This window comes from Rhineura floridana, chromosome 10 (genome assembly GCF_030035675.1).
Source record: "Rhineura floridana isolate rRhiFlo1 chromosome 10, rRhiFlo1.hap2, whole genome shotgun sequence".
Classification (NCBI taxonomy): Eukaryota; Metazoa; Chordata; class Lepidosauria; order Squamata; family Rhineuridae; genus Rhineura; species Rhineura floridana.
Window position 1 is genome coordinate 65,015,906 of NC_084489.1, and position 13,674 is coordinate 65,029,579.

At 41.7% G+C, this 13,674-nt stretch overlaps 1 protein-coding gene across 8 annotated transcripts in view; it reads right to left on the reverse strand.

Moving 5' to 3' along the window:
• MPP7 (MAGUK p55 scaffold protein 7) overlaps positions 1-13,674 on the reverse strand; it is a 192,222-nt gene that overhangs the window by 89,179 nt on the left and 89,369 nt on the right. For all 8 annotated transcript variants that reach the window (XM_061585656.1, XM_061585658.1, XM_061585660.1 and 5 more), the window contains 2 exons: positions 10,436-10,513; positions 8,255-8,335 (listed from right to left, as the gene is read on the reverse strand). In XM_061585656.1, coding sequence (XP_061441640.1) covers positions 8,255-8,335; positions 10,436-10,513 — 159 coding nt within the window. The remainder of the gene's footprint in view (positions 1-8,254; positions 8,336-10,435; positions 10,514-13,674) is intronic.

Here is a 13,674-nt window from a genome sequence, read left to right on the forward strand (position 1 = left end):
TTTTTCTCTTTTCAGACTCCTGCTTCCTCTTGTTCAGATCTAGTAACCTCAGGAGACACTTTGGACTGTCTAGCTATTCTTAAAGTCCAAACTTCATGCCATCTGGTTAAGGTGTTAACATTCTTCCCAATAGCACCTCTTTCTACCATTTTCCCAATTCAGTTTTCTATTACTTTAGGATAAAAATGTTTGGTTGTATCTAATGAAATCATCCCATTAATGCAAGGACTTCTTCCTATACAACAGGTCTTCCTTTTCCTTCCCCCATGCCTCCCCAAATCTGTTCTGGTCCCCCCCAACCATCTAGAGAAGATTTAGGGAGGCACATGGGAAGAGGAGAGAAAAGAAGTCAAACTGTGCATGTGGAGGTCCTTGTGCTAATGAGATGACTTCGTTAATACAACCTTTTCCTTTTAATTACTGAGTCTAAAACAAAATCTAGATGATAGCACTGCAGACCCATCAATGACTGAAAACAACAAGCTCACTGCATATCCTGCCCCGATTGCTGTTCAAACCATTTCTACAGGCTTGTGAAGTATTTCAAGGAGGAAATTAGTATTTTGATTATTTGTAGTTTTGATTTTATGCACGTTGTGTCTGTAATTTGGTATGTGCTTTTATGAAAAAAATTAAATTGAAACATGCATCTCTAATAGATATATATTTTGGGTACCTCTTGGATAGTGTCTATGATGGATGGGCACTTCACCCCACCAACATTTGTATGTAGGAACTGTTACTTTATGGGTGATTATCCACATATATCCTGTTTTTAAAAACTTATTTAAATTTAAATACTCTATACAAGAATATGCATGTGATCTGGTTTAGTCAATTTCACCAGACTATAGACTTGCACTAGAAACAGAGAATGAACAGCAACTGGAAATACTGAAACAGACTCACACCCTCTAGTTCATTTGTATAATTATTAAACCATCAATGCTAAATTGAGACAAATGCCAATATAGCAATAAGGAGGAAACTGTTCTTGCTGTTCCACATAAATAATGTGAACACAGCTTACAGTTATTTTTTCTCTTGGGTCATTAATTTTTTTTTAAATTAAGTCGTTTTGTTTTTCCTTCCAGAGTGATTTGAAATAGGATTTTTGATTTGTTGTTTTTCAGGTCTACAGTTTTTAAAAAGACAGATCTGTTGCTTGATTTATGTGTACTGATTTTCAAATTCACTCACAGCAGTCTGAGACGCCTTAAGTGCCCAATTATTTATCCATAAACAAATATAAGAGGCTTATGTTTTCCTCCAGGCACAAAAGACATTTTCATTAAGATATACAAGCCTTAATTAATTATATACACCTCAATCCAACAAATGGTATAAGGCTGTGGGTCACCTCTACTGCACGTATAAAAACCTCCTACTGCAAGAATGGGATGGAGAAAAGAAGAGAAGGGAATGGTCTATTGGACTCACCTGAAGGGTGATTTTCACAGGTACGCCTGCCATCAGATTGGGTACTACTGCCATCTAGCGTCCGAAGGCAAGAATGCACTAGAGTTAAAACCTGGGCCGTATTCAACTGCGTCTGTTCAAAAGCCAGGCTGTCAGGCTCAGCCAGGTCGGGTCTGGATGCCGAACTGGTCCCTGGGTGAGAAGATCCGGCCTGACCGGGAGGGTCCAGGGATCCACAACCGCCATCGAGAGAAGGTCCGAGAACCAAGGTCTGCGAGGCCAATATGGTGCTATCAGGAGGATCTGAGTTCCTTCGTGTCGGAGTTTCGTCAGCCTCCTGCCCAGGAGGCATATCGGAGGAAAGGCATAAAGAAGCCCATCTGGCCATTGCGCTATCAGCGCATCCACTGCTTCCGCCGTCGGCTCTAGGTATCTTGAGAAGTAACGAGGTAGCTGGCAGTTGTGGCTGGAAGCGTAGAGGTCCACCGAGAGGGGACCGAACCGGAGCTGAAGGAGATGGAACACTGCCGGGTGAAGCTTCCATTCTCCCGGGTTGATCTGCTGCCTGCTGAGCCAATCGGCGGTCACGTTTAGAACCCCACTGAGATGTCCTGCTCGTAATGACAATAGATGGTTCTCGGCCCAGTCGAAGATTCGGGTCGCCTCTTCCTGAAGCCCCTGGACCTGGTATCTCCGTCTGTTGATATGAGATTTCACGCAAACATTGTCCGTACGGATGAGCACGTGCTGTAGAGAGAACAGTGGTTGGAAGTGCCGAAGGGCCAGATGAGCAGCCCTGAGCTCCAGCCAGTTTATGTTGTGATTTAGGTCCTGCGTGGACCACACGCCCTGAACGAAGGTGGAGTTGCAATGGGCTCCCCAGCCCGACAGACTGGCATCGGTGGTGATTAAGTCTCTGGCTGGGTCCCGAAAGGGTGTCCCGTTGCTGAGGTGAGTTGTCGTTACCCACCAGCGGAAAGAGTCTCTCAACAATAGGTCCAGCGGAATCACCCGATGGTTGGACTTGGCAATGTCCGCCTGAAAAGGTAGGAGGGCCCATTGTAGAGGTCTTGAGTGATGTTGAGCCCACGGGACGATGTGAATTGTGGAAATCATTGACCCGAGAAGCTGTGCCAGGAGCATGATATCTGCCCTTGGGCGATGTATCAGTAAAGTTGTCTGTGGGCCAAGTCCTGAGAGCATGCTCGAAGGAGGAGGTCGTTGAGATAGGAGTAGATGTGAACCCCCTGTAGGCGAAGAGATGCCACCATGGTGATCATCACCTTGGTGAATACTCAAGGAGCCGAGGAGAGGCTGAATGGCATGGCACGGTATTGGAAATGGTGGTGGCCTAGTGCGAATCTCAGGAATCTTCTGTGATCCGGGCAAATTGGAATGTGTAAATACACGTCCTTCAGGTCGATGGACGCTAGGAAATCCCCCGGTTGTAGAGCTTCCACAATAGACGCCAGTGACTCCATCTTGAAGCAGCGGTACTTGACAAAGCAGTTGAGAAACTTTCAGCTCAGTTTCGGCTGCCTTTTCAACCCTCCTGGGGCCTTATTTCGCTGAGGCTGCGGCTCCCTCGCAGGCTCTCCACCCGCTCCCGCGTACCCAGACAGCGTTTTTTGGCCTACGGCTGCCTTTTCAGCCCTCCTGGGGTCTTATTTAGGCAACCCCGATATCGCGGCCGCCATTTTGTTTTTTACACTTTTAAAGTTTTTTCCTTTCTGAGGCTTCTTGAGGCCCTATAAGGCAGCCTCTTGTCGCGGCTGCCTTCTCAGCCCTGTTGGGGCTTTATTTAGGTTCGGCTGCTTTTTCAGCCCTCCTGGGGTCTTATTTAGGCAACCCCAATATCGCGGCCGCCATTTTGTTTTCGCAGCCACCATTTTGGTTTTTTTTTGCATTTTTGAAGTTTTTTCCTTTCTGAGGCTTCTTGAGGCCCTATAAGGCAGCGTTTCGTCCCGGCTGCTCTCTCAGCCCTGTTGGGCCTTAATTTAGGCTCCCCTATTCTAAAGTATTTCTGCATGTGAGACCTGTGTCTTTAGAACGACCTATAGTCAAGGGATACCACACCTTCCCCATTGTGTGTGTGTATCCCCTTATGTGCACCACTATTTGAGGCTTAGTTTTGTCAGTGCACTTTGGCGGTACCGCACCTTCCCCATTGTGTGCGTGTATCTAGCCCTGGCCATGCTGCGCTTTTTAAAGAAAAGCTTCCTTTTTTCCTGGCAGTTTAATTAGCGGTCTCGCACCTTCCCCATTGTGTGCGTGTACTTAGCTAGTGGCCAATAATACATCTCGACTTCTCTCTTACTTTTTGGAGTCCTGATTGTTTAGTGGGGCGCTTTGTATTGGTGGGCGTACATCCACAATCTCAGCACCTTCCCCATTGTGTGCGTGATCCAGACTTTGACATGGCAGATCAGAACCCAGAGGTGCCACAAGCTTCTAAAGCAGGTCGTCAGGGCATCACTTCATCTCTACGCAAGCCACCTAAACACAAGCCCGCTAAAGCCTTAGCCAAGACTAAACACCTGTCTGGCCACGGGCCGCCCAAGAGGGCATGCTATGTTGCACCCCCGCTCCTGGAGAAACCTCTGCACGCAGCGGTGACTGCGCTCTTTCAGTCTCCTTCTGAGTCCTCAGAGAATGAGTTTGAAGGCTTCCCCAGCCAAACCCCTCACCAATCTGACCTGACTCCATCTGTGCAGCCTCATGCGCCTCCACAGGAACATACTCTACCCGCACCTCCACCTGCAGGGATACAGCTGACTCCAGATTTTCTGCTACAGTTACGAGAGATGCTTGGGTGCCTATATCAACCTCAGCCTCCACCTCATGTATCTTCTCAGCCGGAAGTTTCGCGGCAGTCTACCTCTGCAAGACTACCGAGCTGCCATGATGATGCCCCGCTACCCTCACCTAACCCATTTGATGTGGTCAGGGGTAGAGCAGGCCTGGAATCCTCACAGATGGAGGACTACTTAAACCTTTTCCAGGCTGACCCAGATGAGGACTACTCTTACCGCCTTTTCAACCCGGCAGACATCATTCCTCTGTCTCACAGAGTAATGGACACCCTCGGCATTCAACCAGAACAAACACCACCGGTTGCCCCTCTGGTGAAGGGTGCCAGAGTCTTCAAGTCGCCTAGATCAGCGGATCATTTTATCCCTGTGCCAGATCCCATTAACAAGCTGGCTAGAGAAGAATGGGCCCGCCCTCTACGTCCGCGCCGTTCCTCCACTTTGGCCAAGCCTGGAGTGGGAGGGGCCCGAGGCCCAGGTTTTAACTCTAGTGCATTCTTGCCTTCGGACGCTAGATGGCAGTAGTACCCAATCTGATGGCAGGCTACCTGTGGAAAATGCTTTGCGTTTAACAGCCTTTGCTGTGGGCAATCCTGACCTCTGGTTCAGAAATCTGTAAGCATTTCAATAGACTATGCACAGGCACTCAGCAACAGGGAATTTTTCCTCTTCCCACCAATAAATGGTTTTGCAGCAGGTTGAACTGTGATCACCTCTATCGTTGCCAACCACTGTATCGGGGCAACAGGTGTCTTCAGTATTAATTAGTACAGCCAAAGTTTATTATCCCTAAAGAATGTTTCTATTTTAGATGCTTCCTATGAAAGTATAACACTAAGTTTTCTCTTTGTTTCAAATAGAGTATGATTAACAAATATATAATGGAACATTCAGCTTTCATCAGTAATTAATACTTATAATAATCTACCAGAAGATTGTTATGAACCCACTGAAGCCAAAAAGAAACCACTGAGGGAAAGACAAGCCAGTAGTGCAATACTATTTTCCTGGCTCAGAGGAAAAAAATGTAATTATCCATTAAGCTCATCCAGGAAATGATGGCATACATTTTAAATCCACTAGATTTGGATTAAATATTGTTCTGTGATGGTATGGTTTATTTGGAGTTTTAATCCTATTTTGTAGTGATTACCCAGGATCACCTACAGGATTTATATAATATATATATGCTGCCCTGGGATCCTACTGGGAGAAAAGGTGGGATATAAATCTAATAAATAAATAATATAATATTTTTCTTAATATTTCCCAACAGTTTCACCAACTAGCTTGTTACCACCCCAAAAACAGCTTAATATAGCAAGGATTCCTAATAAAAAAATGTTATGATACTTCATGGACTTAGATAGGTTTTCCAGGCTAGCAAGCTGCATGAGGATTAAGGGCCTTTGGAAATATGTTTAATTTGCAACTCCTAAGATGTAATTTCAGAACAATTATAACTTAAAAAACCAATAAAACCCTCAAAAAACAATAAAACCTCACCCTGTTGCCTAGCCAACCAAAAGCTAGTCAAAAAATGTATGTCTTACTCTCCGTCTGTAGGGGACAAATTTCTAAATTGTGCAGTTGCTGCTAAATACGCCTCTATGTCTCTGTGATGACACTATTAGAGCATTTTTTTTTTTTTAAAGGAGATTCAATTCATCTTCTGCCTGGTTCATACATACAAAACAGCTCGTTTTTTTCCCCATGCAAGCATGCACATGATCAATGGAAAGCCATTGTGTAAGCCTAGCCAGACTGGAATATAGCCTGTATAGTTGCAAGAAAAGCTGCCAGTCACAGAAATGGCAGATGCAAGCAATATCAGCACACAGTTCTTTGAGGAATATATGAAATTTGATATGCAAATGTTGATTTGGTGCATTATTTGGTGTTTGGTGCCCAAACATATTACACAGGGTGAGTGCAACTGAATTCAATGCAGGCAATTGACCAATTATCTGAACTTAGGAACCGTTCACCCACAGCTCCTATGTCTTGCCAGGATTCAGATTCAGTTTTCTGGCCCTCATCCAACCCACCACAATGTCCAGGCGCTGGTCCGGGGCTTGCAGTCATCATTTAGATGTTACAGAAAAATAGAGTTGGGTACAATCGGTATAATCACCCCATGATTGCTCCCAGCAGCTCCATATAGGTGTTAAATAATGTTGGGGCCAAGATGGTACCCTGAGGCATCACACAGCACAGCTGCCAGGGTGCTAAAAGATCTTCACCCAATGCTATTCTCTGAAACCAACCCTAGACACAGTAAAACAGTGCATCCTACATCCTACAGTATATACATTTGACTGAGTAGGTTTAGGAGGATACCATGGTCAATAGTATCCAAAGTCACTGAGAGATCATGTTAGAATAACATGGTTGTACTCCTCTTGTCCTTGTCCAGATAATTCATCCAAGAGGACTTACAATTGTCTCATCATGACCCCCTTGATCACCTTCCCTCAAACAGGGAGTTTATGCGAGTGCATGGTAGTTGTCACCAGTAGTGTAGTGGCAAATTCAGAAGTACAAGGATAGTCACACCATACCCCATCACAGCCACAGCACCTCACTTGCTGTCCATTGTCATCTCCACACTCTTCAGTCCTTCCCATACACACCTTCTCTCACAATAGGAGACATCTCTAGGAGCCAATCAGCATGAAAGGGGAGTGTGTTAGCTACTGAGAAGACTCTTCTCAGTCGCTGACTCACCTCCTGTCACTCTGATTGGCTACCAAAGCATCTAAAACTCTATTCCCTGGAGTAGATGTTAACAGGTCCCAGACAATACACAAAAGCTCTACTGGATGGCTACTTGAGGATGCGATGGAGGCAAAGAAGTAGGCCTTTCTTGTTGCCCTCACTGCTACATAGTAATTATGTGTTCATGTCTGGTCAGCTTTGCAGCTTGTCTTTCACCACTTTTACTGTAGCCATTGTCCCACCTGTTTGAGTATACTTATTGTTGTTTTGTATTATATGTTATATTTTACTCTATGTTATATTTTAGTCTATGTACGCCACCTAGAGTGGCCGTTAATTCGGCCAGATAGGCGGCCTAGAAATAAAAGTTTATTATTATTATATTATTATTAAAATGCTCATTAAATCCATTCAGAGTTGTAACTGAGAAGAAAAATGCCTTAAAATCAAACTAAACTGGGCACAATTTATGCTGAATTTAACAGAGGTATATCTTTAATCAGTATAGACTTATTTAATGGAAGAACTTGGCAGTTTCCTGAGCTGTTTGTTTTTTTGTATACATTACAGTGGAGATTATATGGAAGAGAGACTGCCTTATGCATCATGTTCTTTGCCTTCTACACTCAGGCAATGTTAGATCTGTAGAACTGCTTATGCTGTTTTACTTTATTTCCCAAGTGTGTCACAGTGCTTTGCCAGCACTCCTTGTTTGTGCGCCCCTATGGAAAAAAGCAGAACACAGACTAGTAAGGGACAGAAGGCAGGGCAAATCATGTCCTATGGGATTATCTGCAAATGCAGGCAAGTGCAGGCTATGTAATCTGCAACGTATCAACTTTTCCACTGGTAATGCTACCAAATAGAATACTCATAAGAAATGCTTTGCTTATCAGGTTATTTCTTATTGGGTTATTTGCCATGTAACAAAACTGTGAAGTTGCTTCTACTCAGCACAGTTCACTCCCCCAAAAACCTTTCTTAGATACAAAGTATGATTATGTTCTGGTGAGACAACACAGCCTACTCCCCACTCTACAAGCGAGGTCCATCAGCAAGTTGGACCCCAGTTCCTATTCATTCTGCCAGAATATCCAATTGCACCCAGGCACTAAAAGTGGTTTGCAAATATCAATAACCTACCATGATGTAGTGATAGTCTTTTTTAACTACTTAAGCAAATTCTTCATAGCAGTTTTGCAAGTCCACACGGACTCAAAATATGTACAGCAAAATCCTAAACAGATTTTGAAAACAGAGAATCAAACAACTGTGCATTTTAACAGGTGCAAGCAACACATCCTCACCTTGAGATTGGGTTTTGACAGTAGTTTCAACAGTTCTCTGATCTCACTGTTTAGTGGTTTGCTCTGCAGTTCCTCAGCCAGCTGTGAATGGGATTGAAGTGACACGAAGAATATTAGCATGAGCATTGTTTTACTCAGTGTGTCAGTGACAACCAGGAATCAATCTTGTTCAAGATTATTACTCTCCAGTGCGTTCAGCATGAAGAAAAACAGACTATCAATCATTACTCATCATTTTCTGGCCCTTATGCTCAATTCCTTCAACTGAGTTTGTCTAAAGTAATCATATCTGGCAACAGCACACCCAGATCACGTTCTGATTTATAGCAATGAGGGCAAATCCCAGCACTCCATCTAAGTGAATGGTCCTTTGCGTGCAGATAAAGGGTTGCTTGTAAAAATGACTGGATCAAACTTTGACACTGTCTATAAAAAACAGCTTCTGAATGAAATGGTGAAATCCACACTGCTTCCAAATATCCAAAGTAGCTGTTCTGTTCAGGGCTGGGATAAGGAAGCAGAGTGCCTTATAGTGCTCATAGTCTAAACTTTATTATGTTTCCATACATAGAGCAAGTAGCTTGTTAAAATGTCAGACAAGTTAATCACAGTAATAAGGCTTGTATCAGGTTACTAGATATTAAAGCATTATAAATGGGCTCCTGCTGGGAGGAAGTACGGGAGATTTATATATATAGCTGCTGAAAAATAATCTCAAAAAGAAGTTTAAGCATACATTGGCTATATCACAAAGCACTATCCTGAAAATACAACAGTTAGATCAAATGCCAGAATTCTTAAATTAATCTGAAATTAATTTTAGGCTTAAAACAACACACTGTGTCTACCTCAAGATTTAGGGCATGTCTGCTCCCCCTCACCCAAGAAGAGGGAAATTAAACATACAGTAGACCAGATCACACCACTATGTTTAGCATTAGGCTAAACATATTTAGTAATATATTCAGGTTAAAGACTACCTAGTTAAAACCTACCCTTAAAGTCAGCATGAAGTTTTTAGAACAGAGATGGGGAATCTGTCACCCTCCAGAAGTTGCTGGACTACAATTGCCATATTACCTGAACGGTAGTCATGATGACTGAAACTGACGGAAGTTGGATTCCACATCATCTAGAGAGCTACAGATTCCTCAACCCTGCTTTAGAATAAAGGAGCCAAGAGCAGACTATGCAGTTCATTTTTAGTTCTCAGGGAGAAAAACTGTCCCTAATTTTGAAATATTCTGAATTTTGCAAAACCTCACAATGATGGAACATCCAACACTAGTGAATATGAATCTGCAAAATATTACTTTATTTATATCTCTCGTAGCCCGAAAAGTTTCTTCTGTGTACAAATATGTCAAATAAAGTTTTTAGTGCGCCATTATCTACATGAAATTACAGAGGGGCAATCACACATTTCATCAATGTATTCCCTATAGATTGATACAGTATTGTATCAAAGATTTCTCTTGAATGTGCACCACTGTGCCAAGGGTGCCTAAATTTCACTTAAATCAATTTAACTTTTTTATTCTGCCTACTTCAAGTTTTGTCATAGTTTATACAACTGTGCACACAATTCACCAGGGTTGTAGAATTCACCATATAATGCAGAAAAGGCAGCCTTGATTTTTATTAATAAAAATTATAGTAATATGAAATTAAATACTATATCAATGCCAAACAATCTAATTTTATTTTTTAGTAATGAAGGAATTTGGAAAGCTTTAATATCCATAAATCTCTGCTTCTTTTTTAAACAGTTATTTTCTGACAACCTTCCCTATCTTTCATAAGACTCATTTATTTCAGTATCAGTCATTTTTCATATTCTGTCAGCACTTCAGCTGTATCATTTATCTTTATTTTTGGAAAACATTCCTCTTGTCTATGACTTTCAACACATTAGTAGCTAACAGCTTCACCTACATTGTAGACTTCTAATCTGCAATTTTTCTTTTGTGATACAAAGGCAAAACAACAGTCTATCTAGATGCCATGTTATTATAAAAGTAACACACCTAGTAAAAATCAAAACAACATTAGCAATCCTGTGATGACAACTCTTTGGAAACCTTTGCACATTCGGCTCACATGGTCCCTTTCATATTCTATGTTCTACTTTCAGACCATTTGGGGAAATATCGTGCTAATGGTCTCATCAGAGACACTTACATCATCTGCCAAGGCTGATGCACCATGCAACATAGGCATAGGGGTCTGTTTTTCATAGTAATGCAGTTTTTCATGAATCTAGGAGACAATGGAAGAAAGCAGTTTACTTAGCAGTAGAAGTAGAGTCTGACAACATAAGTTAGCTAGTTGAACATCTGCAAAGAAACAAACCCACGGAAGCATTTAGTAGGGAACATGTAGATATAATTCATCATCAGCTTCTAGTGAAGCACTGAGAGTATGAAGTCAGATGGAAAAAATTTTGAGTATGTAGACCAACCCACAGAAAAGCTAAACATTTGCTATTTCTTTCTCCCTTTTAGGCTTTCTGAGCCTATATATCTCACACATTTCCTTATTTATTTACATGTTATAGTTCTGTTGCAAACAAAAAGCATAAAATGTTTACCCTGTTAAGGAACAGAAAATGAAATAAATTATTATTTATGAAGTTGTAGTTTGCTACCCACAATTCTGGAGTTAATGGCATTAAAAACAAGCAATAATATTAATGCTGCAGTTTTAAGTGCTTCTTCAGTAAAACCTTTGGTATTAGCATTCACTCAAAATTATCTCAAATGTTTTATGGTTTTTCTACAGTGAGAACTAGCATACTATCACCCACATTAATCAGCTTAGGCTGCAATATCTATGCACATTTATCTGAGAGTAAGCCCCACTGAGCACAGCAATGCTGATTTTAAGTAAGCATGAATAAAAAAGTATAAGATGATGAAGTAGGTGCCTCATTATTTATTGAAGTGTTTAAAAACATTTAGGGTGATATCCACAGGTGTTCCTGCTGTTGACAGAAGGCATCTATCAGTGCAACAGTTAGGAAAACAGTTGCTGCCCTGGGCTCCTGCTGGGAAGAAGGGTGGGATAAAAATTTAATAAATAAGTAATAAATAGGAAAACAATTTCTGGCAATTTTTTCTCCTCCCCCCCCCAAGCCCTCCCATCCGTAAATCTGCTCCAGAGGCTTGGGTGACCTCTACAGTAGATTGAGAGGGATATAGGAGCTGCAGAGGAGAGGAGTTGCCTAAAACTGCTTCAGTAGAGGAGACACCATTGAATACCTCCCATGTAATTTAACTGCATTTAAATAGACTAAGACTGCAATCCTATATCCCTTACCTGGGACTTACTTCTGAGTAGACAAGCAAATAATGACTGATTACACTTTGGATTATAAAGCACCAACATCTTTTCATAATATTATGCAGGAGATCCATTTTACAAAAAAAATTGCTCCACTAAGCTAGAACATTTTCTAGCATTATTTTATAACCAATTATCACTCCATAACACAACTTTTTGGAAGACTTACATAATGTGTACTGAATCACTCCATCTTTGTTTGCCAATATACTAAATGGATTCTAAATAGTCAAATAAGTTTGAGGAAGGCTTGTTGATATATATTTTTAATAATTCTAGCCTTCATGTTTTCTAGTAGTGTACCTGGGCCATGCATTAGGCTGACATGCCTATTAATTAAATCAGTCCTACTAGCTTCTACCACTCAATAGTTCAACAACTTTACATTCAAGTTCTTTATAAGCTCTCGGATGCATGTCATTCAGCCCCATTTATTTATTTAGCTAGTTCTAAAAACCCATCCATTGTTGTTTGTATTCAGATGGTCAGGTGTGGATGTTTCCAGCATCTTCCACAGTGAAAAGTACATGGAAATAATTCATTTCACTTCTCTGAAATTTCACTGTCTTGCTTTACTATGCTGTTTATATCTTTGCAGTCCCATGCCTCCATTAGCCTAAACCCTTGCCCTGGCAAACTGGTAGAAAGTTGATTTCTGGCCTTTAATACACCTAAAGAAATCAAAAACTGCCTTACCATATCCAAAACATACTACCTTATTGGTTCTGAATGTCAATATCCCAACCAACGATCTATATTTTGCTTTTAATGTTTCTGAATGACATCCTCCAGTGATTCTAGAACTCATGCATACACATATTTCCCCTTATTACTCTCCAACAGCCTTATCTAGGCTTCTCTAGAACAAAGCAAGCAAATCACTACATGATTAACATTCTGATAACAAAATCCAAATACATACTTTATCAGGTTTCCCAGTACAACAGCTTCACTTCCAGAAATATATCTTTGGCATAAAAGGTTATCTATCACCTGAGAGTTGAATCACTTCTAAGGGACTGTTTCCTATTACTGCAGTATGCCATCTATCCTGTGCCCAATCCTTGTTTTCAAAATACTGGTCATCAACATGTAAAGGAACCTCTCAGCAATGCCTGAAGGTATTGTCAGGGTACCTTCGCTAGTTCCCATACAAAGCTAGCATACCAAAGTGAAACCTAGTTCTCTTCCTCTACATTCCCCCCACAGCTTTTCTAAATGTTTGAATTTCTTATCAGACAGTTGAACATTTGCAAAACTGTAACACCAGTGTTCACAGGTTGAGGACAAAGGTAACAGTAACACACTACAACAAAAATGGTCAAAAGTAACTTAAGACTACAAGCACCTGGGAGTTGGTTATCAAGTTAGATGAACAGGTCTGGCACTAGCGGGCAGTCAGGTTGGGCCCTGACAGAGAGCCCCTGTGCCCCAGAGGCACTCCACCTTAGGGTGGGAGAGTGGTGCTCCAGCTCTGTAGCAGTGTCAGGTCATAAAACCTGATGCTACCGCAGATTACAGACTGGGATCTCAGGCATACACACGCAATACAGGCAGCACGGGCTTCAGGAAGACCATCCAACCTATCTACCTGTCACATTAGCTAATGAAAGACCACCCAAATTATGTTTGCATTTTGACAAATTTGTAGAGCAGTACAGTATTTCAGAGAGGAGGTCAAGTCTCCTGCTCCCCTGGTGCATTCACTATAGCTGCCCAATTTCCCTGGTTTTTAAAGTTTGATAGAAATATCTGTTGGCTATAGGTACATTCTTAAACTGCAAGGTTTTTTACCTGTGAGTGAATTTATCTGCTTTTTAATCTGGGAGATAAGAAATGGAATCATATGCAAGTTTGCTGAGAATGGATTCATGATCTGCATGCTTACTGAGCTAGGAAAGATGAAATTGACCATAGGGAAGGGAGGGAGGACTAGAGTGGGGGGAGAGGAGCAGGAGGGAGATGATAGGAGGGGGAGGGCAGGTTTGGTAATTTGCATGCTTATTGAGTGCAATGGGGTTTACTGTTGCGCTGCAGCCAACTCAGAAGGGACAGGAAGGGGGGAGGCATGAGTTTCA